Here is a 25,156-nt window from a genome sequence, read left to right on the forward strand (position 1 = left end):
GACTCTTACCTTCAGAAAACGGTGGTATTTCCTCGAAAGTAAGTAGAAATACAAGTTCCAAGTGTTTTTTAAACGATTTTACAGGTGTAAAATTTATAAAATACGTTTTTCTGCTCTTAGCTCGTATAAAATGGAGTAATGGCATCTCCGAGGGTTTGACTTATTATGCCCTATAGGGGGTTAACATAGAGTGCCACTACTCTAAGCTCATCCCTTAATTTAGTTTCGAAAGTTCCCGATAGATGGCGTTTTATACGGCTACCCCCAGAAAATAGCGGCTGTCTGCTCGTTGCCCCTTCCACGTTTTTTTCGTTAAGCCTAAGCCAGCGAAGTGGATCTAGACCCTTTATAATTTTACTATATCTATGGCAGCTGCTCACTTAAAGAACGATACAGCAGTCACGGCGCCCGTCGTTCCTTCATTTCGTTGTAAAACACTTCTTTAACAAGGTAATTGTTATTTATTATTATTATTTTTCTTCAATACTTTCTGAACATTATATTTTTTAGAATTTATCTCTTAAAACAACAATTTATCGGTCTATTTTCATATTCCCTTATCGCGCCAAAGCCCCAACTCACTCCTAACGGTTTTGCGGTTAAGCCTTGGTCAAAATATTGATGGAAAATTATGTTCAAACAAAAGACAGTTTTTGGAACATATGAAAGCGTTCGCGAGTTGTAATTGAAGAGTTACGTTCATGTTAAATTGACTATATAAGTTAACTAAAAACATCAAAATCTTCACATCAGACTTATTGAAGCAGAGAGACTACAGGTAGAATTATCCTTGAAAACCCATTGTAAACTTAACAGTTAGGGTAACCCTCGTAGTGAACGAGTATCTGAAAATTTTAAGTTAGACCTCAACCGTTTATCCACGTCGTGCATGACAACCCACCCCATCCCAAACACACGGTGTTCACGTAAACGTCACATTGTTGACTTTTTGGACTACTGCATTCAAATAGCTAATAAGAAAGAATTTTCGTGACTTGTTAAAAGTATTAGTTTTTGGTGTCCGCTCCTATCACGTTCCCTCTTGCGTGAGTTGCGTCTTTAGGGGAAAACACGAGTGAAACATCTACACCCTCCTCTTACTTGGAAGTACAGTAGGTTTACTCCTCACAGACAGTAGTTTTCGTGCTATTTTGCACCATTTAAGATTTTTTATTTTGAAATACATGATTTGCAGTTTTAGAGGAATATAGACAGTTTCAATGTAATTTTGGTCTTCAAAGTGAGAGCTTTACAATGTTTAATTAGAAAAAATAAGTAAAAGTAATAAATTTAAGCCTTTGCCCAAAATGGCATAAAAAGTTTGACTTGGCTTGTCTCAGTTTGAAGCTGATTGTCGCTAAAATGTACTGTACACGTCTCTAGAGAAGGTTTCGAAATAAGACAAGTCAAAAACCAGTTTATTAATTAGTCGGGCCACTTTTTTTAATTCAAACCCCGAGCCTCACTGGTCCCCTCTACTTTAATAATTCCAACTTAAATACATAGAATAATGGCACTGGTCATTGGGAGTAGTTTAATTATTCAAGACAATGATTTCTTGTTCAAATAAGGGTTTGGATATTCATCTATATTTATTGTTATTATTATTTTCAGGCGAGTAACGATCAGCTGCAAATTACCCATAATACCATGAATTTATTTATTAACATGAATATACATGTGTATCATTAGCCTTTCTATCATGTTATTCAGGGATGGGAGGGACCTTTCTATTACAAACGCGTTTAACGTCATCGCGGTAGCCAATCAAAATCGAGACACCTGGAAGTTCGAACAGCAGACGACCAGTTTAACAAAATTGTATGAGGGATACATTTTTCGGTTAGGTTTATCAAACTGCGTCAACTGAATATTAAAAATGATCACCGATACGTGAATAAATAGGTAGGATTGCACTTTACGTGACCCACCCAACTAACAATGGTTTCTAATTAATTGGACCCTGAGGAGTCCGAAAAAAATAGTTAAAAAATTATTTGGCCGCCGCAAGTTGGTGAAAAAAGTTTTGGAAAATTTTAAAATCCATGCACTTACCACCATTGAAGTCGCTATCCGCTTAACGCATTCTGCACTCAATCTCGCAAAATAAGCCGAGTGGGACTGTGAAAAATTGACGTACTTTTTTTTTTCTTTCAAAATATGCCAATATACTATATGAAAATTGCAATATTTGGGAAAAGGACAAATCCTATAGGAACTGAACCTGAACCTAACCTAACCTAACCTGAACCTGAAACTAACCTAACCTAACCTAACCAAACCAAACCTAACCTAACCTAACCTAACCTAACCTAAACCTAAAATATCCCAAAAATAATCTAAGCAAGTGTATGCGCCCCAAATATCAAATATAAAAACAACCATAAGTAATATCAATATGTGCTACCCTTTTGATTTTTTTTTAAAAAATCATTTGCGGTGGAAAATTTTAACGGCATCGTGTTCCTCACCTCATTTACTATCAGAAATGAGTACAAACTTTTAAAAATCCGTGGGGTCCCTATACTACCATTTGGCCGAAAGATCTTTTACTTTTCAAGGTAAAATAGTTTCGGTAGGATTGCACTTTACGTGACCCACCCAACTAACAATGGTTTCTAATTAATTGGACCCTGAGGAGTCCGAAAAAAATAGTTAAAAAATTATTTGGCCGCCGCAAGTTGGTGAAAAAATTTTTGGAAAATTTTAAAATCCATGCACTTACCACCATTGAAGTCGCTATCCGCTTAACGCATTCTGCACTCAATCTCGCAAAATAAGCCGAGTGGGACTGTGAAAAATTGACCTACTCGCGCCGGAGTTATAGCTGTGGAATTTTTTAAGCTTACGGAAACCGTTTATTTCTGATAAAAGGACGGAAATATAATTCGAGAAAAACTGAAATGTTTTGGGAAAATCGTTGAATTTTTTGGGAATTCAATAATTGATAACGGTAAATTTTGGTAAATGCCGTCAAATTATTTTTGAATTTATTTTGGAAAATGTGTCAAATCCTTGGGGAATTAGATTTTTTGGAACAAATTTTTTAAATTAAAGGCGTCAAGTTATTGCAACTATGTTTTGGAATAGGTGTCAAATTATTGGGAAATTAGCAAATGTTCAACATCAATATTTCAGAAAAGGAATCTAGTTTTTGCAACTATATTTTGGGAAAAGCGACAAATTATTGGGAAGGTACCAAACGTCAACATTAATCTTTTAGAAAAGGATTCTAGCTGTTGCAACTATATTTTGGAAAAGGCGTCTAGTTATTTCAGCCATATTTTGGAAAAGGCGGCAAATTATTGGGTAATTAGCAAATGTCAACATCAATATTTTAGAAAAGCCGTCTAGTTATTTCAGCCATATTTTGGAAAAGGCGGCAAATTATAGGGTAATAACTTAGCAAACGTCAACATCAATATTTTGGAAAACGCGTGAAGTTATTGCAACTATATTTTGGAAAAGGTGCCTATTTTTCGGAAATTTTATAAATGTAAATAGCAATATTCTAGAAAGGCGTGAAATTATTTGTGAATTTGTTAAGTTTGAACGGAAAATTTTCGAAGGGTGTTTAAGTATTCAGCAATTTGCTAAATGTGAATGGCAATATTTCGCAAAAATGTGTCGAAGTATTCGGCAATTTTATAATTGTAATCAACCATATTTTGAGAGAGGTTTCAAACCCTTGGCCAATTCGAAATGTGAAGCGCAATATTTTGGAGCATGTGTCACAATATTCCGGGATGTAACAAAATGTAAATAGAGTACTAGGGAAGAACTCAATGGTATGCAGTAATTTGTGGCACTTAGCGTTACCCGAGAAACACCACTTGGATGTGGCCACACGTAGTTTCACATTTATCAAAATCAGGAATAATTTACACCTTTTCCAAAATATCGTCCTTCACATTTATCAAATTCAGGAATAATTTACACCTTTTCCAAAATATCGTCCTTTACATTTATCAAATTCCCGAATAATTTGACACCTTTTCCAAAATATCGTCCTTCACATTTATCAAATTCAGGAATAATTTACAACTTTTCCAAAATATCGTCCTTTACATTTATCAAATTCCTGAATAATTTGACACCTTTTCCAAAATATCGTCCTTCACATTTATCAAATTCCCAAATAATTTGACACCTTTTCCAAAATATCGTCCTTCACTTTTATCAAATTCCCAAATAATTTGACACCTTTTCCAAAATATCGTCCTTCACATTTATCAAATTCAGGAATAATTTGACATCTCTTTTCCAAAATATCGTCCTTCACATTTATCAAATTCCCGAATAATTTGACACCTTTTCCAAAATATCGTCCTTCACATTTATCTAATTCCCAGAAAATCTGACGGCATTTCCCAAAATTTCAAAGATTTGCCCAAAACATTTCAGTTTTTCTCGAATTATATTTCCGTCCTTTTATCAGAAATGAAGGGTTTCCGTAAGCTTAAAAAATTCCATAGCTATAACTCCGGCCCGAGTACGTCAATTTTTCACAGTCCCACTCGGCTTATTTTGCGAGATTGAGTGCAGAATGCGTTAAGCGGATAGCGACTTCAATGGTGGTAAGTGCATGGATTTTAAAATTTTCCAAAAATTTTTTCACCAACTTGCGGCGGCCAAATAATTTTTTAACTATTTTTTTCGGACTCCTCAGGGTCCAATTAATTAGAAACCATTGTTAGTTGGGTGGGTCACGTAAAGTGCAATCCTACCGCTTATTCGGTCAGTCAACTCCACTCCTCGACTGTGGGAGCGTCTAGTGCCGTTTTTTTTATACTAGACCACAGTCACAGCCGAGACTCGCTTTAAAGGGATACTAGATTGGATGTCTCATGCTGTACTGGCCAAAACGCTTAAGGCTTTGAAACTCACCTTGGCTTTTAGTTGCTTTATTTCATCATCTTTGCTTAAATGATCACAGTTACAATCATTCGCCTCCATTTCCTATAAACAAAGTTCAGTTTTTTGAAATTTAAAATTCCTGCGCAAACCACGGATAATTTCTCAAGTACCTCTTTAGGCGCCACACTTTGAAGACTTACTAAACTCATTTCCGAAATGTCTGACTCTAAAGACGTAACTTTTCAAACTAGAGCTATTTTATCAAAAACAAACAACGAATCCTTTATGAAAATCATTCCCCCAATGTTGCCAAATAAATTGAGAGAGAAGACAGAAAGGCTATAAGTTATAGAATACTAAAATTTAATGCGAAAATTCAGAACCCCTTCAGGTTGGGGCCAGTTTCGGTTTAAATTGTGTAGCAGTCATGGTAGCAGACGACGGTTTAAGGGCGGCACGCAGCCAGGCAACGCCAGGGCCGGAAATAAGAAAAATTTCTTATAGGACATGTGTCCAGTGACCCCCTGTTTGACCTAGGAGGATGGAACTCGTTCCGGGAGGGGAAAAGAGAGCTGAGCGGGTGCGCCATGATTGGCAGTGTAAAAAGGTGGGCATAAGATAGTGGCACCACCTATCGAGCGCTTTGTTAGTTATTTCCAAGGATTGTTTTTTTTTTTTGGATAAACGTTTTCTGCTAGTTCGGACTTCCTTCGGATACTTCATTCTTCCACGAAACTATATACTACTTAATCATTAAAACTAAATACTACTTATCATTAAAACTTAATGAATCGAAATGAAACGAACAGAAGACATCCAAACACTGAACTTACTGAAGAGTGAAGCAGACGGACGGTTAGAATTCAAATTTTTTTTTCTCAGGGTCATAGAGAAGGGGCGGAGGGAGTAGGAGACTCAAGAAATATGATTTGATTTTCGTCCGCTAGGCAGCAGTTAAAGCGTATGCCCACTTTTTCACACTGCCACGCATGGGTGTAAGACTTCTGTACTATTGGCAAGCTATTTTCCCCTCCCGGAACGAGTTCCATCCTCCTAGGTTTGACTGGAAAATATATAGGACATTGTCCACTGGATTGTGCAAAAGTAGTGTCGCATCTCCATAGTCAAGTTATCAAAACTTGGGAAAATTTATTGGTCAAACTGTCCAGTGACCCCTCAGTTTTTGAAAGAATTATGGGACAATTTAAAATTTTATTGGACAATGTCCAATGTCCTGTGCTTATTTCCGGCCCTGGGCAACGCAGCCTGCCGCACGCTCCCACGCTGGCAGCCTGGCACGGGCATATAGCATTCCCTAATTTCCCTTTTGAAATTTTAAATAAAGTGCTTCAAAGAGAGAATTATTCAATTCTAAATATGAACTTTTCAAGGCGAATGAGCACTATCAAGGAACAATAAAAATTGCAGACCTTGATTCTGCAGAAACGGTCTTTAACTGATGACCTCAAATACTTCTCCCATTTTCATTGCTCCATGGAAGCTCAATGAGTTAACTTGGAGGAGATAGTGGACTGGAGTAAAATGTTGGTGGAACATGTGCGGCAATGAAAGTCTCCAGGAGTACCTTGCGGACGCCACTACCCTTCCATAGTTGATTATTAAGTTCTGCCGCTTAGCACCATTGTATTTGTATGAGAGTAGTTTCTATTTTTAAGACATAATGGACATCTTTGACGTTTTCGTACCGTATTACCCCATACCGAAACAGCGGAGAACGTAGTTGCCATAGATGTGTTTATAGAGGCTACTTTATAGGTAAAGAGATGAAGTCTCCATCAGGGCCGGAAATAAGCACAGGACACTGGACATTGTCCAATAAAATTTTAAAATGTCCCATAACTTTTTAAAAAACTAAGGGGGTCACTGGACATTTTGACCAATAAATTTTCCGAAGTTTTGATAGCTTGACTATGAAGATGCGACACTATTTTTGCACACTCCAGTGGACAATGTCCAATAAATTTTCCAGTCAAATGGGGGGTCACTGGACACATGTCCTATAAGATTTTTTTCTTATTTCCGGCCCTGGTCTCCATCCCACTCTCTTCTCCAAGTAGGAAAGTCATAGCCCACTTGATCATACGCCCACGGACGATTCTATTGATTCGAATGACCAGAAATTTCATTGAGACATGTGTTGCAATACATTCTATTTTGCCATAGCAGGGATAGATTTAATTTTAGAAGTAGGAATGGAGAACAGAGTAATGTGGGCGCGCGTCAAAGCCCCGGACCCCCTTCCCCGGGATGGGGGGTATGAAAGAAAATTCGGGTCATAGATGTGTTATCAGCTTATGGTCAGCCCGCTTAATAGGGGTTAAAGTCTACAGATAAGAAGTATATAAATATCGTACCCTCCCATTATCTTTGTAGTTGTTACTTTAAGTCCCGTAGAGGCAAATACAGACGCGCATAAATAATGCAATAAAGTTTACGTTTTTATACAAATCTAAAGGTGTTAAAGTTCATAACACAACATGGTGTCAGGAGAAACTTTCGCGAGCGCTCTATAACCGCGTAGTTTTTTAAATTTTCTTTTTCTCAGAGTATCGGTAACGCGTTTCGTGCCGTCGCGGTCCAGCTTCTATCATCGTGTTTGCGGACGCTAGACTGTAACGCTTACCTATTGATACTTAAACAGAAAAACAACTCAACATGACCGCTGTGCCAGCCTCTGCGCCCGTGTTTCAAGTCTCAACCCCGGATCCTTTCACCTTTGCTTGCCCGAGCGAGTGGCCAAAATGGAGCCGCCGTTTCGAACGTTTCCGTAATGCCTCTGGTCTCAGTTCAAAAGGGGAGGAAGAACAGGTCAACGCGTTAATTTATCTCATGGGAGATCAAGCAGATGACATATTTCTTTCGTTCACACTGACGGCTGCGGAAAAGAAGACATACTCTGTAGTATTGGACAAGTTTGATAAACACTTCGTAATACGCAGAAATACCATTTACGAGAGGGCAAGATTCAATATAAGGACACAACGAGAAGGTGAGACGGCGGATGAATTTATTACCGCAGTATACGCTTTATCCGAACATTGCGAATACGGTATTCTACGGGACGAACTGATAAGAGACCGAATCGTCGTTGGAATACGCAACAAACACTTATCAGAGCGGCTAAAAGACGATCCGAAGCTAACACTAGACCAAGCTATACAGACGGTCAGAAGCGCTGAGGATCGGAAACGGGAACAGCTGGATTTAAATGGAGTCAAACCAGCTAGCCAAGTAGACCGAATTGGAACCCAACCGAACAACAAACGCGCAAGTGCGTGCAGCTACAAGTCGGATTGGAAAAACCGTAAGAAGCGCACATACGACAACATAACGAAGAAGCAACCACCGTTCAACACAACGAAGAACAGTAAAGGATGTCCTCGTTGCGGCAGCCAAGCAAGTCATTCCCAAGACAAGTGTCCAGCGAAGAGCAGCAAATGCCACGAATGTCACGCCATCGGACATTTTGCGAAGTACTGCCGAAAAACCACTATTAACCAAGTCGAAATGGAAGATGTCTTCCTAGGAGCCATTTCCGTAGACGACATGGAAATCCACGAGTTGGATATCAACCTGGAAAGTCTATTTCGTGAGGAAGACAACTCAGCTGGCAAGATTATGCAGCAAGAAGACATATACATCCATTCAGTATCAGAGGAACGGGACAAGAAATGGATAGTACCAGTCAAAGTAAACGGCGAGTTGGTCAAATTTAAAGTGGATACCGGAGCAGACATTTCTGCCATACCTTGGGACTGGTATGAACCAAGAAAAACTGAGATGACGCTCTTACCATCAGACAAAAGGCTGTATGGACCGGGAAGAACACGGTTGAAAACGGAAGGCAGAATCCAAGTTCAGCTGGAATACCACGGTGTAAGAATCGATGAATATCTCTACGTTACACTTCCATTGTTGGGGTTAACGGCAAGCGAGGATCTCAGGCTGATCCAAATGATTGAAGATATCAGAACAGAAACAAGATCAACGGTGAATCCCGTCAAGGAATTCCCAGCACTTTTCAACGGCCTGGGAAAGATGAAAACATCTTACAAGATTCAGTTGGTGCCAAATGCTGTTCCATTCGCATTAACTACCCCAAGAAGAGTGCCAATTGCGCTACTGGACGACACTAAGGCGGAACTGGAGCACATGATCGATAAAGGCGTAATTTCAAAAGTAGAGGAGCCTACCGACTGGTGTGCCCCGATGGTAATTGTCAAAAAGAAGATCGAATACAAGGGTAATGAAAACAACGACACAACGTTGAGGAGGAAACGCGATCTACGAATATGCGTCGACTTTACCAAATTGAACCAGTTCATTCGACGTGAGAGATTTCAACTGCCTGCCGTAAACCGTTTGCTTGGACAATTGGCCGGGGCAACAATCTTCTCGAAACTCGACGCCAATAGTGGATATTGGCAAGTCCCTTTGCATAAAGAATCAGCGTTACTCACAACATTCATCACCCCGTTTGGACGCTTCTACTTTAATCGTCTGCCGTTTGGTTTAACGTCAGCGTCGGAACATTACCAGCGTCTCATTTCCACCGCCCTTGAGGGAGTAAACGGGAATGTAAATCTCTTGGACGACATTCTATGTTGTGTGTTTGTACGACTACACAGGAGTTGATACTTTAAAACTATGGTTGTATTTACAATGATTTATACATGATCGAGGTCCGAGATAGACTGAATTTTTAACACAGAGAGAGGGCCTTTTTATACACGAGAGATTAGATAAATAATAGACATTAAGCTAATATGGGGCTGTTCATAAACTGGCCTACTAATAATAATACAAAGCATAATGTCACATCCCCTTTTTTTTATACAAATAAGAATGCGTTTTATAAATTTAACTTAGTCGATGGCTTTGAGATTCTTCCGGATCGTGTTACTGTCCCTTTGTCGTCTTTTGGCAATTTGCTTCTTGTCTTTCTCTTATTCGTACTTTCCGGTGACCTCGTGGTATTGGACTCAGATGGATCAGCTCGCAAGTTCTCTCTGTCGGTATCTTGAATGTTTTCAGCATTGCATGAATGATTGTCGTGGGCTGGCTCAGAGACAGGTTCCTCTCGATCAATGATGTTTGGTGGATCTATGACGTCCTCTGGGCCAATACTTGATTCCGGAGTGAAAGACTTGATTCCGTGATTTTGATGACTGTCCGGTAGGGGAACTAGATGGAACCGGTTTCTTCGAATCCTTCCTTTAGACGTCTCGATTATATATGATCGGGGCTCCTCTGCTTTCTCGACAACGGTTCCTTCTTTGCGTAAATCGGTTATCCATACCCTTTTCCCAGGATCTAATTCGTGTAGCTCTCTGACTCTATGGCGTTGGTCGTAATTTCGTTTCTGAGTTTGTTTCTGCGTTAGTGATGTTTCTTTGATACGTTCTGCTGATAAGATCGTCGGGACAAGCATGTTTGACGGTAATGGGAGCGTTGTTCGGAGATGGCGACTCATAAGCATTTGTGCTGGACTGAAACCATTGGACGTCGGTGTAGATCGGTACGCCAAGAGTGTCAAAGGGATGTTGTCAGATTTCTTTAAAATGGATTTCGCTGTCTTTACTGCTGCTTCTGCGAACCCATTACTTTGAGGATATCTTGGGCTGCTCGTGATAGATCGAAATCCATATTTCTTGGAGAATGCGATGAATTCCAAGGTTCTTGTCGCTGATAAATTAGTGCCATTATCGCTGCGGACCACCTCTGGAATTCCGTGTCGTGCAAATATATCTTCGATGATCTCGATGACAGTTTTTGTAGTTTGATCTTTCATTCGAGCCAATTCCAGATATTTTGAGTAGTAGTCCATCATGAACAGGTACCATTTTCCCCCATGATGTAGCATATCTATGGCAACTGCTTGCCATGGTCGTTCGGGTAAGCTTGTTGGCTTTAAGGGCTCATGAAAGTTGACTGATTCTTTGAGACATCGTTCGCATCTTTTCACCTTATCTTCGATTTCCCGTGAAATTCCAGGCCACCAGACGGATTGTTTGGCTCTTTCTCGACATTTGACGATTCCCATGTGGCCTTGATGAATTCGATCCATTATTTCTGGACGCATGGAACTAGGAATGAGCAGTCTGCTGCCTTTCATGATGATTCCGTCTTGGATGGTGATTTCATGCCTGTAGCTTAAGTAGTCATTACAACTACTGTGTACGCGTTTTTTCTCCGGCCATCCATGTTCGAGGTAACGTTGTAATGTTCTGCATGTAGCATCTTCCTGTTGTTTATGAAGAATTTCCGCAAGCTTTGAATCTGTAGGGGGTAGGTTCATCATTACTAACTGTACGTGAGCAGAAATTTCTTGTTGTAGCTCGTTGTCGTCAACGTCTATCAACGGAGCTCTAGACAATGTATCAGCGGCAACTAAGGATTTTCCAGGCACGTAGGAGACCTTGTACGAGTATCGCATCATGCGTAGACGTAGCCTTTGCAGTCTCGGAGATAAATCGTCCAGTTGTTTCGAATGCAATATGGAAACAAGGGGCTGATGATCAGCTTCTAGCTTTATTGTTATACCCGTTATGAAATCCTTAAATCGCTGGCATGCCCACGTTAATGCATACGCCTCCTTCTCGATCTGCGCATAGCGTTGTTCTGTCGAGGATAACGTCATCGAGGCATAGGCAATGACTTTGTAAGTTCCATTGGCTTGTTCTTGTCGAAGTATTGCTCCATTCCCATAGCTTGACGCATCGGCGGATACTACTGTTGGCTTCCTTGGATCGAAGATACCCAAAACAGGCTTGCTTGTGAGCGTCGTCTTGAGGTATTTGGAGGCCATTTCTTGACTTGGGCCCCAAATCCAGCTGTTCTTGGTGCTCAATAGACTACTTAGTGGTTTAAGCTGCTCGGCCATTCGGGGAATGAACTTTCCAAGATAATTTACCATTCCTAATAGACGACGTAGCTCTGCGACATCAGATGGTGATTTCATCTCGACTATGGCTCGAACCTTCTCCTCGTCTGGACTGATCCCGGCATTGTCTATTACGTGCCCCAAAAACTTGATCCTTTTGACTCCAAAGAGGCATTTCCTTTCATTGAGCGTGACTCCTTGGTCTTTCAATCTTTCGAGAACTTCCTTTAGGTTTTCATCATGTTCGGCCATGTCCTTGCCCCATACTAGAATGTCGTCCTGATGACAAACTGTGTTCTTGACGCCTTCAATATACGAAGACATTTGGCTTTGGTAGTGCTCGGATGCAGATGTTAAACCAAAGGGCAGGCAATTGCAGCAATATCTTCCAAATGGCGTCATGAAAGTCGTTAGTAATATGGAGTCCGGATGTAGCGGTATCTGCCAATAACCGGAATTACAATCAAGTTTTGAGAAGATCTCGGCTCCAGCCAGTCGTTCAAGCGTATGGTCTACAGCCGGTATCTGGTACCGTTCACGTTGTACGTAGTTATTCAGTTGCGTATAATCCACGCATATCCTTAATTCGCCAGAATCCTTTCTCACGACCACCATGGGAGCGCACCAGTCTGTGGGGTCCTCGACTCTCCGGATTACTCCCAAGTCCACCATTCGTTTCAATTCAGCTTCGACTTGTGACATCAAAGGAATCGCAACTCGACGTGGAGTCGTCACTGCATACGGTACTGCGTTCGGTTTCAGCTTCAGTTTGTAGCTTCGTTTGACTCGTCCTAAGCCGGTAAATAGTTGAGGATAATGGTCCTTTGGTCTTATACTCGTCTCCGTGATTTGCAGCTCATCGATTCTTTGAATTATTTTCAGGTCTTCACTTGCTCTGAGGCTTAGAAGTGGAACTTGCAATTGGTCGATGACATAGACCTTGTCATGGATGTGGTATCTCTACTTGACAGGTAGGCTTCAATGAAACCTTTGCAGTTAATCAAGGTCTTCCCTGGTCCAAACAGACGTCGGTCAGATTTATTCAGTGCCAAGTCTTGAAATTTCGCCTTGTACAGCGAGTCTGGTATTACGCAATCGTCCGCGCCGGTATCTATCTTGAATTGAACTTGTTTTGCATTAATCCTAATGTTTACCATCCAACGATCTTGTATCTCGTCGCTGCTGACTTTTCCCAAGAAAGTATCCATTGGCGTTGAGTCATCATCATCCGCACAGATCATTTGCGATGTGACCTCACGATTATAGTTGGTGGTTGACCTTTGACACACACGCTCGTAGTGGCCAATCTTCTTACACTTCCTGCAAACTGCTCTATATGCTGGGCATCGCTCTCGATTGTGTTTCTCGAACATTCCGCATTTCTTGCAGGTATCTGAAGTAACCTTTTGATCGCGTTGAATTGGTCTTGAAGGATGAGTTGCTCTTGGTCGCCTGTTCTCCTTCGTCTGAGAGGTGTTTCGAGAGCCAAGCTTTTCGACAACAGCCGGAGTTCCGTTTTTATAACTTCCTGCGTTTAATTCTTGTTGTTGTCGGCGAACTTCTTCGGCATGGCGGGCGGTTGAGATCGCTTTCTCCAGTGTAAGGTTTCCGTCTAATTGCATTTTTTCCGACAGGGCTTTGTCTCGCACCCCGAATACTATTCGGTCTCTCAGCAATTCGTCTTGGAGAGTTCCGTAGGCACATTTCTCAATCTGGGCTCGACACGCGGTGATAAACTCTTCTACCGGTTCGCCATCTTGCTGAACTCGTGAGTTGAAGGTTGCTCGCTCGTAGATAACGTTCCTCCGGAGAATGAAATGTCCTTCGAATTTATTCATAACGACATTGAAGTCAGACTTCTCTGCATCAGTGGCAAACGTAAATGACAAGAATACGTCATCAGCTTTGTCGCCCATCATGTATATTAACGCGTTGACTTGTTCCTCCCCTGTCTTGGAACTAAGACCGGACGCGGATCTGAATCTCTCGAACCTCCTCCTCCATCGGGGCCACTCATTGGAATTCGAAAAGTTGAATTGGCAAGGCGGTTGCACTTGAAAGGCTGCGGCGTTCTGCATTTTCCGTGTCGAGGTAGACCGCAAATCTAGTCGATTACTGATTACTGATTAACGAATTAAAGCTAACCGTGATATCGCGCGACTAAATACCACATTAACGAACTTCTGACACCATGTTGTGTGTTTGTACGACTACACAGGAGTTGATACTTTAAAACTATGGTTTTATTTACAATGATTTATACATGATCGAGGTCCGAGATAGACTGAATTTTTAACACAGAGAGGGGGCCTTTTTATACACGAGAGATTAGATAAATAATAGACATTAAGCTAATATGGGGCTGTTCATAAAATGGCCTACTAATAATACAAAGCATAATGTCACATTCTACCTTTTGGAAAAGGACAGGAAGACCATGACACAAACCTTCGTGCTGCATTAGGACGACTGCAAAACTCAGGCGTCACGTTGAATTTGAAGAAATGCCAATTCTCTGTAAATCGTCTCAAGTTTGTGGGTCATGTTATCGACAAAAATGGAATCAGCCCGGACGAGGAAAAGGTTCAAGCAATTACGAATTTTCCGGAACCGAAGGATCCCACGGAGCTAAGAAGATTCCTAGGTCTTGCAAACTATTTGGGGAAGTTCATCCCAAGGATGGCCGACATCATTCAACCATTAAATGCACTTTTAAGCACGAAGAATAGCTGGTTTTGGGGCGTCTCACAATCTAACGCCTACCAGGAAGTTAAGACCATCCTCGCATCGAAGCCTGTGTTGTCACTATATGATCCAAAACTGAAAACCATAGTATCAGCGGACGCATCATCATATGGCATCGGCGCCGTTCTCCGTCAAGAACAAGATAACATGCAATTGAAGGTCGTCGCCTACGCTTCCAAGACGTTAAGTCCAGCGGAGGTACGGTACGCCCAAATAGAGAAGGAGGCCTTAGCCATGGCATGGGCCTGCGAGCGATTTCAAGATTACATCTTGGGACTTCAGATTTTGATCGAGACCGATCATAAGCCACTCGTAGCCATAATGCAAACCAAGGCACTTGACGACCTGTCACCTAGACTACAACGACTACGTATCCGTCTAATGCGATATGGCTATACTGTTTATTATACGCCAGGAAAAGACTTAATCATAGCAGATGTCTTATCAAGAGGCCCGTTACCAGAAACCGGTAATGCTGAGCTAGAAGAAGAAATCGCAGCACATATTCAGTTGGTTACGGCTTCCATTCCTGTATCTGACGAAAGATTGGCTGAAGTGTGGAGAGCAAAAAAGCAAGACGATACCTGCAAAACGTTGACGAAGTATTCGGAATCGAGTTGGCCAAAACCGAGGGAACTAAAACAAGAGCTGACTAAATATTATCCATACCGTGATGAGATCTCCGTCCAGCAAGATATTCTGATGAAAGGATCCAGAATAATAATACCAAGCGAAATGCAACACGACGTTTTGGATAGAATACACGAGGGCCATCAGGGCATAACAAAATGTCGAGCTAGAGCAAGATCTACAGTTTGGTGGCCAGGACTGTCGAAGCAAATAGATGAAACTGTAAAGAAATGTACAGCATGCACGAAAGAAATCACAAACCGACATGAACCACTCTCTCCGAGCGAATTCCCAGACCGTCCCTGGCAAATAGTGGCAATGGACCTTTTCTACCTAGAGAAACAGTGGTATCTCTTGGTAACAGACTTCTACTCTCGCTATTTCGAAGTTCGAAAGCTCAATGACTTAACATCAGCTGCTATCATCAATCACGTGAAATCAATATTCGCCACGCATGGAATCCCCGAGCAAGTCAGGAGCGACAACGGACCACAATTTCAAAATAAACTACTATCAACTTTCACCGCTTTCGCAAGGGAATTTGGATTCAAGCACGTGACGTCAAGCCCGAATTTCCCGCAAAGTAACGGATTTGTAGAAGCAGCCGTGAAAATCATAAAGCAGACCTTGAAAAAGAGCAAGGACCCGAATTTGGCACTTCTAGCATATCGGTCGACACCGTTAGCCAACGGATATAGTCCAGCGGAATTATTGATGGGCAGAAAACTCCGAACAACCCTACCCATATCGAACAAGGAGCTGTTGCCACAAATACCGCCGCTTCATATTGTCCTCGAACGTGAAGAGAAACGTAGGCAGAGACAGAAGGAAGACTATGATCACCGTCACCGCGTGAAACCATTGCAATCACTTTCGAGAGGAGAGAGAGTGTGGGTCACATTTCTAAGAGTACAAGGGACCATACAAGACCAAACGTCTGAGCCCCGATCATACCTAATCCAAACGCCCAATGGTTTGCTAAGAAGAAATCGATTTCACTTGGTACCAATGCCAAAAGAACCGGAGGATGGTACCCGTCACATACTACATCCCACTGGAGTTAAAGAGATGTGCCTAAACCACGCTGTTCAGTATCCTGTTGCACCAACCATCTCAACGGAAGCTACTAATACAGAACCAACGATAGTCGGCGATCAGAATTCAATTCCAGATCCATTGACGAATAATCTACCGACCGAACCATCAACTAGTCAGAATGAAGAACTTGACCCTGCAAGAGTTCCGGATGCCAGGAGTAACGAACACACAGCAATAATACGCACCAGAAGTGGCCGCCAAGTGAAACAAACTGTTAGACTTAATTTGTAATTAATTAGCTAAAATTATTACTGTAAAGTAGTTGTAAATATTGAATTACAATAGAGGCAAATACAGACGCGCATAAATAATGCAATAAAGTTTACGTTTTTATACAAATCTAAAGGTGTTAAAGTTCATAACACAACAATAGAGATAGAGGCAAAAAGGAACTACGTATTTTTCGACGCCCCCATCAGCAACGTCATCAAAACGTAGTTTAAGTGAACCAATAGGATAATTTAAAATTTTCGTTACGTGTTGGAGGGAGGGGTCTATGCTGGGCTATGAGTCGAACTGAAGTAAATACTAACCGTTCCTACTTCTAAAATTGAATTTATCCCTGGCCATAGATTATACTAAAAAGGTTTCGAAGTCTTAAAGTTGATAAATAAAAATTAATTTGCAAAACAAAACTGTAAATTCAATAGATAGTTACACTGGTCTGATTTCTTGCGTGTTAAAGTGAAATCAAGATTATTATTATATAGTACACCTAAAGTTTAAAAATGTTTAAACATAAGAATTTTATTTGTCAAAATTACTTGCTTAAAGGGTATGGGAATTTACAATTTCATATCATATTTTAGCACGAAAGTGGTATTATATTACACTTTCAAGTCTCTACTTTCAAAATATAAAGTTTTTAATATAATTGAACCAAAGTTTCTATTTTTAAAATCCATTGGAAAATCACGAAAACTCAGCTTCGATATATAAATTATTTTGTCTTGTCAGCTTGTTCGGTTGGTTTATGACATCACACCAGTAATGGGCAAATCTCGAAGCACTTCATATATATATATATAAGCATAAAGCATTTAAAATACTTTAAAATGCGAAGTGTGAAGACAAATACGTCGAAGCTGCAAGCTTCTTCACAAGACTAAACCTACATAATAGCACTAAACATTTTACTAAAAGCAAACAACGCTTCGCCAGTTTTAGCTGCTTTGAACAAAACAGGTTTAAGGTTCACGAAGCATTCAGTAGCCAAAGCACAAGGCCATAGGTGATAGGGTCCTTTCTGGCGAATATCGAAGCATTTTGGAAACTACGTACAGTGCTTCACGGTCAAAAATGCATAGAGCCCTTCTTAGGCAATTCCCTAGGTGTAACATAATAATCTGAGTTTCACATAGATATAAAAAAACCACGCTTTCGTTTACCCAACAGTCATTGTTAAAAACAATTTAAAGTGACTTCATAATCAGAAATAGGCAAGCTAGCTAGCCCTTAAAATATATATGCGTCATTATACTTGAAATCTAAAAAACTTGAGCCAGCAACCCATGTGTTTTAAACGGAATTCAAACAGAATTAATAACGCGGTTGTTTTTTATTGAATTCAGTATCATAAAGCCAACACAGTCGATTACATCACCCTGTTGCTTTTGATGAAGATATTTTTTAAGCTCTGAATTGTAGAATGTAGACAATTTCTCGAAAATTTTGAACCGTTTTAACACTTTCGTATCGAGTGTTCTGTGATATCGTTTCGCCTTAGTAGAACCGCAAGGGATCAGTGAACGCTTATCCACGGCATTACACGGACGTCGTCAGGTACTTATGATTTGAAATATTTTACCTTAAATATACTTAACGTTTAAAACCAAGCCTTATTTTACAAATTGAACGTTTCATGCTATACAGGGTGTTTGTGAAAGGTCCATCAATAATGAAAGGGCGTATTTATTGGGCCATTTTGAGTCGAAAATGTTCTATGACATTTTTCCGTGCGGGCCACTGTTTTCAAGTTATGATTGGAGTAATTTACGGATGACCCCCTTGAATTTAATTAAGAAATTGAAAGACAGCGTTAATTTAATTAAGGGGTCATCCCTAAAATATTCTAATCATAACTCGAAAACCGTGGCTCGGACGGCAAAATGTCATAGAACATTTTCGACTCACAATGGCCCAATAAATACGTTTTTTCATTATTGATGGACTTTTCACAAACACCCTGTATAATCGAGATCACTGAGTCAAAAGACTGGTCTCACGTCTTTTTCAAAATACCATTTTGCCTTTGACAAGCTGCTTTGCGATAGTAATACGATTTATATGGCGCCAGTGTTGTTTATTCATACAAACTCAAGTGGCATATCTGAATGTCTACGTTAAATGTTAAGATTTGGAAGACATATTTATGATCGTCCACTATCGATCTTAAAGAGTATGGGAACACCATATGCACAAAGTAAAGCGCCGGGCCAGTGGATCCCCTACAAGGTCACTTTATGAACTCCAGTTTTTACTTGGCGTAAGCCGGAGGCTTTTGTAAGCGAGATTTCGAAGTGCTGAAATCGCGCCCACTAGCCATCGCCAAGCTAAAACCGGAGTTCAAAAAGAAAGTCAACTTGTAGGGGATCCACTGGACCCGCGCTTTGCTTTGTAGGATATATTTAAATACAAATGTACTTAATTAACGTGTTTCGTGTATCGAGCATTGAGTTAGTTTTGTTATATATATTGTTTATATTCAACGTTTTAAAGCTAAGTTTCGAAAATTTTCGAGTCATTTAATAAGTCCAACTAAATAGAATAGGATATTTTTAATTTCAACAGAAAAATAGTTCTGCGAATAATAGTAGACTCGAAAACTACACTAAGCCTTGCCTAGGTATCAGCGGTATCCCGATTCCCGAGCCGCCGGCGGCTGAGCTCGCCGTAGCCGCGGGAATAGAAAACATTACGCGTAAAAAAACAGAAACACACGGCGTCTTAAATAGTCCAAGCAAAAGCTACCGAGATTGATAAGATCTTTGTTCCTTACTCCCAAATAATCTTTCGTATTGTAAATAGTTTTATCTGAAGAATATTTTAGACACCATACTCAGTCTTTATAGTAGTTCCCTAATTTATGTGCCTTGTAAATTGGTTCTTAAGGCGGAAGGATACGAAAAAGCCGCGTTACCGAATTTTGTTCCTCCGCGTAAGGGGAGGCTCTTTCCTAGGAGCTCAATTAGAGAATATCGTGTAGCTCACCCAGGCACCTTTTGAAGGCACATGTTACGTACTTCATGTGTAAATCCTAATCGGCTTCTGCTATCATGAATTCAATTATACACTGAACCAAATGACAATCACATGTTTAAATTAAAATAATTCTGTTAGTAAAACAAATCAATTGTCCTCCTAGCATGGCTCATTCTGGGGGAAATACTGAAGAAGAGCTTAAAGGGACAGAGAAAACGGCGGGACTACCTAATGACGGTCATAACGTATCTCGAGTGGGAAACAGTGGGTTAAATATCACTAATGATGCCAGATTTTCTCACATTATAAGACATGAACAGTTTCTGGAAAAGTTCATGGCTGGGAAGTTTGGTACCAGCATTTTACATGAACATTTTACATACTTGGGTAGTATTCCGAACGGGGAAAATTTGCCCTCTAGGAAGGTAGTGCTCGAATGTAAGCACTGTGGGGCCACAAAATATGGAGATAACTCGAGCAATTTTGATCGACACATCAACGTTAGTATTTTATTAGGCGAATTGAGTTTTAAAGTATTAGCATTTAATGCTATTTTTCTGTACACTCAAAGAAAATGCACCCTACCAAAAAATTAAAATCTAAGCTTAAGAAAAGACCGCTAGACGAGTTTTTAAACTTGCCTATCAGCATTGCTAAGAAAAAAAGGGTCGCAAAAGTAGCTAGTACCTCGATACAACAACGTCATTTTAAAGAGTTCCTGGTGGATCTGGTCACTGTGGATGGACTTCCTTTTAGTATCACCGAAGGCTGGGCAATGCGCCGTATGATTGAGTATTATGTGCCACAAATCAATTTACCGTCGAGAAGGACACTGGTGAGAGACCTGGAGAAAGCAGTGAATGGCATCAATGGTCGCATTAAAGAGGTAATGAAGTCAGTTCCAGCGAAGACCTTACACTTGACCCTAGACTTGTGGAGCAGCCGGAATCGTGAATCAGTGTTGTGTGTACGTGGGCATTTCATAAACGACGAGTGGGCCTTTCAAAATGTCTTGTTAGGGTTTGAACGATTTTCAGGCAGACATACCGGTGAAAGTATTTTAGCGAACGTGAAGGGTGTCTTAAGAGGCGCTGGGATTAACATCGGACAGGTAAATATAGCTTTGTTTAAATATTCCAGTTGAGTAACACTTGGGAAATCCTCAGATCATGTGCATATGCGCGGATAATGCCTCAAACATGATCAAAGCGTTCAACCTCAATTCATTGTTTGAAGACGAATGGTTGCTTCACATTCAGTCGGGAGCCATCTTTGCTTTGGAGGCGCAGGAAGACGAGGAAGGTGATACACCTGAACATCTTGATTACGGTCAATACTCTTTAACAGTTCATAAAACGTTTTAGCATCTAGTATCTGTAGTTAGACACATAGACTGAGAAGATCGTTTTGTTGACAACGTTCATGTGAGACATTGTCAAATGCAGATGTTAAGTAGGCTGCAGAGATCTATTGGAAATCAATTCGATTACTTTCTTGACATTGATTTGTTATAATCTTTCAAACGGTGTAAACGTATTTATTTGAAACTTATAACGTTTGGAATGCTCAAATTATAGAATGTATGTTGGCTTACAATTTAATCGACTAGATTATTAGACTTTTTGCAGCTAGATTGGGCTGTTACTTAATTTCTAAGTACGATTAGCACTTTTTATAACCAAAAATATTCAAAATTGCAATCCAACACTAAAAGTTAATAACTACTTCAATTACAAAAACAGAACTTGAAATGTTTTATTTCTATTACGCTTGACGACTAGTTTTGTCTCGATACAGAGGCATCATGACCTGATGATATCTCTGTAGAGGTACGAAACTAGTCGTCACGCTTGGAAAAATTACATTTGGTTTCGTTTTCTTTTTGGAACCAAGAGTTTTGTTTAATTAAAGTAGAATTTAATTGTTTTATTGCTTCTTACTATATGGTCCATAAAATTACATTGTGACACTTGTTAAGGCTCCGAAAGTCAAAGTGTTCTTCTCTGGATTCAGTGTTTTCAATAAACACTTACTGTGTCTCACTTAAGATATAGTTAAAAGTATTCAGGGTGTTTCTAAAAGGTCCGGAAGAAATCAAGGAGGTGGTTCGATGGGTCAAACTGAGTGAAAAATGTCTATGGACTTTTAGTCTAACGTGCTCCTTTGCGACGTTATGGGCCCTTGAAAATAGGCCTTAGAACAACGTAAATCGTCCAAATAATGGAGGTAGAATTGTACCATTGACCAAATTGTTGTCCAATTTATGCATAAGCTAATGACCGAGATATAAGAGAAATAATAAGGTTGTTAACTACTAGCAAAGGTGCATAAACGTGTGCAACGGTCTTAAACTATGACCAGCTAAATGCTGAGCTTTTCATTAAGAAGCTGTACGTAAACATTTCAAGTAAGACACTAAACTTTGGCCAGAACTACTTGACCTCAAAGTATGGCTTTACTACGTTTTCGTTTTAGATGTTCACAGAGAGGATTAAATGTGACAAGAAACCATCAAGTACCATAATGTTAATTTCATAATTAAACGGAATCAGAAAGTAATTACAAAAAGGGTTCGAAATGCTTTCCGTCGGCGTTGATACAAACTTGATCGCGTCGAATAAATGACTGTCTAACCCGTCGAAAATCCCTGGAGTGTTGCGTATGGCTTCGCAGGCATCAATAATCCTTCTTCGTAGGTCATCCACGTCTCGCACTTCACGTTCATAAACTAAGTCCTAAAGGTAGCCCCAAAGAAAGAAATCCCAAGGGTTTAGGTCCGGAGATCTGGCAGGCCACGCAACCGTTCCACCACGGCCTATCCACCTCAAAGGGAACGTTTCATTAAGATGGCCCTAACTAGGAGGAAAAAATGCGGTGGTGCAAACCACATGTCTCGTTGCATAGCCAATGGTACATCAGATGATGACCTACGAAGGATTATTGATGCCTGCGAAGCCATACGCAACACTCCAGGGATTTTCGAACGGGTTAGACAGTCATTTTTTCGACGCGTCCAAGTTTGTATCAACGCCGACGGAAAGCATTTCGAACCCTTTTTGTAATTACTTCCTGATTCCGTTTAATTATGAAATTAACATTATGGTACTTGATGGTTTCTTGTCACATTTAATCTTCTCTGTGAACATCTAAAACGAAAACTTAGTAAAGCCATACATTGAGGTCAAGTAGTTCTGGCCAAAGTTTAGTGTCTTACTTGAAATGTTTACGTACCGCTTCTTAATGAAATGCTCTCCATTTAGCTGGTCATAGTTTAAGACCGTTGCACACGTTTATGCACCTTTGCTAGTAGTTAACAACCTTATTATTTCTCTTATATCTCGGTCATTTGCTTATGCATAAATTGGACAACAATTTGGTCAATGGTGCAATTGTACCTCCACTATTCGGACGATTTACGTTGTTCTAAGGCCTATTTTCAAGGGCCCATAACGTCGCAACGAAGCACGTTAGACTAAAGGTCCATAGACATTTTTCACTCAGTTTGACCCAACGATCAACCTCCTTGATTTCTTCCAGACCTTTTAAGAACACCCTGTGTATGCCTCATTCGTAACATTGTGCATAATTGTGCCTCTTTTACAGAGTTTTGGAGCTCCATGAATACCATATTAGGTGTAGAGCCTGTTGGGCATATCGTGGATTCCGAATTTGCAGATGACGACACGTCAGAGGAGTTAAATGTTGTACCTGATCCTTCTTGGAAGCGTAAAGGCTGTGTGGCTCATTCGCTACAACTAGTAATCAACGCCAGTATTAAAAAGGACGCTGATGCCACTGCTTTTATTAAAACCATTAATGATATTATTGGCTTTTTTCGTAAATCACTTATTTGGACAGAAGAATTAAAGAAACGAACTGACGGTAGGGACTTAATTCCTCTTGGTGGAACTAGATGGAATGTTCTGTTTTACGCCATTGAGCGCATATCTGAGGTATATCTTAATAGGAAACGTTATCTTCTTTTGTTTTGAGTAGCTTCGTAAAACAGAATAGCCTCACAAACTCAGCAACTATGGCACATTGTGTTTTTCCAAGCTGCTTAATGATCATATAATGAACGTATGATGTTGCAACATGTAAGTCTCGTTTAATTAATTAGCCAAACATGATTGCTGCTGTCAAAGCCGTTATCATCAAGGCAAAGAAAGAAAAGGACCTTTCGATTGATTTTCCCACCCTTCACACTGGCATGGTTGAAGAGGCTAAAGAGATGCTGCATTTACTAAAACCTCTAAAGGACACAACAGATCGACTCCAATCTAACGGTATAATAGCACCTGAAATAATCGGGGAACTACTTCAGGCCTTCGACAAGGTCTATGAATGCCGAGCAATTCACTTTAACTTAATGCGTGACGAAATTCTCAATCAAATGGAAACAAGGTTCAGCAATACTGTTTTGGACGTGGACTTTGTGACAAGCACATTGCTAGATCCAAGGCAAAAGCTAGCACCATTTGATGGTAGCTATCCTAAAAAATGCACATTGCAATCTTTTTATTTTCGCTGTTGCACATTACCGTAGCTAACTGCAATTGTTGAGTTTATTAAAACGACGCAATCTTGATCCTATATTGCTTTGTTTGCAGAATACTTCAGTAACCCTTCCTGGGGTGAGCGTTATCAACGAATAAAATGCCCAATGAAGAGCAAAGCCAAAGATATAGTATCAACCTTACTTTTAAAGGAAAGTAATGTGCGTACAGCCGTGGATGCGCAGGTTTCCAAAAAGCGGTCAGGGAAACTAGGCTACTTGACACGTGTTCCGTCACCCATGGCTCCCAATGGCCCAGCTAAAGAACTTGACATTTATCTCGCGGAAGATCTTCTTAGATATCCATCAGCCGATGAAGATGACGACGGTATTCCAGAATCGCAGGCCATCCTTGACTACTGGCGCGATAACGCAAAAAGATTTCCTCACCTTTCCAATCTCGCCAGGTGCTACTTGTCCATTCCAATTAGTTCTGCTGATGTTGAAAGATCATTTAGTATGGCGGGAAATTATCAAAGAGCGAGAAGGGCAAATCTGTCATTGAAACACGTTGCAAACATCTTGACGTATACGGAATATCGAACGGAGCAAATAAAATGCATGACAGACTTGCAAATATGAACATGTCAAGAATTTCAATGACAATTGTTGGTTTAGTATAGAAGCGTCCTAACGTATTAAAATTAATCGGTCATTTTACACATTTTGTCTAACTAAATTAATATGGTACTAAAGTAAAATACTATTAACTCGAATTGCCTTTGTTCTGTTTTTATTTGACGAACTTAAGGTAATATTACTTGAAATATTGAATTTCTGTAAAATGTCAAGAATATTAAAATTGTTATCTCTCAACCGCAAAATCCATGGAAATGTTTTCCCTTTCCTTTTCTAAAAGAATATGATATCTGCGTCATTGAACATTCACATAAAATACACGAAGCATTTTAGAGGAAAAGATTAATGCTTCGCGCTTGCTTCGAAGCAAACGCGCCGCGAGTGCAGATGAGATTCCGTAATGTAAAGATATGTACCGAAAAACTTTACCTCATTCACACTCTAAACATGAAGTACATAACGTTTTCTATGTTTCGTTGAAGTTCAACAGTAAATTTCATAAAAACTAAAACGGTTCGTTAGATAAATGTTATTATCTTTCCAAATATTCTATCTTCAACTAAGAAACTACTTTCCCAAAAGGGGTA

The 25,156-nt window shown here is 40.1% G+C and overlaps 3 protein-coding genes across 5 annotated transcripts; 2 read left to right on the forward strand and 1 right to left on the reverse strand.

Annotated features, from left to right (window-relative positions):
* The first annotated feature begins 346 nt into the window (after window positions 1-346).
* On the forward strand, window positions 347-12,536 carry LOC149679420 (uncharacterized). 2 transcript variants are annotated; one of them, XM_089835160.1, is made up of 3 exons: window positions 347-450; window positions 7,520-9,208; window positions 12,355-12,536. In XM_089835160.1, exons 2-3 carry the CDS (start codon window positions 7,534-7,536, stop codon window positions 12,534-12,536), a joined length of 1,857 nt encoding a protein of 618 aa, XP_089691286.1. In that variant the 5' UTR covers window positions 347-450; window positions 7,520-7,533. The 2 variants fall into 2 exon arrangements, with proteins under 2 accessions (XP_089691286.1, XP_089691285.1); XM_089835159.1 differs by lacking the exon at window positions 12,355-12,536 and having other exon boundaries at window positions 7,520-9,938.
* On the forward strand, window positions 386-24,814 carry LOC149679421 (uncharacterized). Of its 2 annotated transcripts, none has more exons than XM_089835146.1 (8): window positions 386-1,905; window positions 17,806-19,935; window positions 20,007-20,546; window positions 20,602-20,764; window positions 23,039-23,388; window positions 23,556-23,919; window positions 24,046-24,069; window positions 24,144-24,276. In XM_089835146.1, exons 2-8 carry the CDS (start codon window positions 19,600-19,602, stop codon window positions 24,149-24,151), a joined length of 1,785 nt encoding a protein of 594 aa, XP_089691272.1. In that variant the 5' UTR covers window positions 386-1,905; window positions 17,806-19,599; the 3' UTR covers window positions 24,152-24,276. The 2 variants fall into 2 exon arrangements, with proteins under 2 accessions (XP_089691272.1, XP_089691271.1); XM_089835145.1 differs by having other exon boundaries at window positions 387-1,905; window positions 17,806-18,016; window positions 19,599-19,935; window positions 24,046-24,814.
* LOC149679422 (uncharacterized) lies at window positions 12,664-13,839 on the reverse strand. Its single transcript, XM_089835838.1, has one exon. It carries the CDS (start codon window positions 13,837-13,839, stop codon window positions 12,664-12,666), a length of 1,176 nt encoding a protein of 391 aa, XP_089691964.1.
* Window positions 24,815-25,156: the final 342 nt, after the last annotated feature.

This window comes from Phalangium opilio, unplaced genomic scaffold (assembly GCF_054372755.1).
Source record: "Phalangium opilio isolate 3A_F unplaced genomic scaffold, DU_Popi_V2 ptg000041l_1, whole genome shotgun sequence".
In the NCBI taxonomy this organism is placed as follows: domain Eukaryota; kingdom Metazoa; phylum Arthropoda; class Arachnida; order Opiliones; family Phalangiidae; genus Phalangium; species Phalangium opilio.

Bases quoted from the DNA above. Each gene is read 5' to 3' on its own strand.
- LOC149679420 (XM_089835159.1), top strand. From the start codon at position 7,534: ATGACCGCTGTGCCAGCCTCTGCGCCCGTGTTTCAAGTCTCAACCCCG.
- LOC149679422 (XM_089835838.1), bottom strand. From the start codon at position 13,839: ATGCAGAACGCCGCAGCCTTTCAAGTGCAACCGCCTTGCCAATTCAAC.
- LOC149679421 (XM_089835145.1), top strand. From the start codon at position 19,600: ATGGCTCATTCTGGGGGAAATACTGAAGAAGAGCTTAAAGGGACAGAG. The intron at 19,936-20,006 runs GTTAGTATTTTA...GTACACTCAAAG, and splicing joins ATTTTGATCGACACATCAAC to AAAATGCACCCTACCAAAAA. The intron at 23,920-24,045 runs GTAGCTATCCTA...CTTTGTTTGCAG, and splicing joins AAAGCTAGCACCATTTGATG to AATACTTCAGTAACCCTTCC.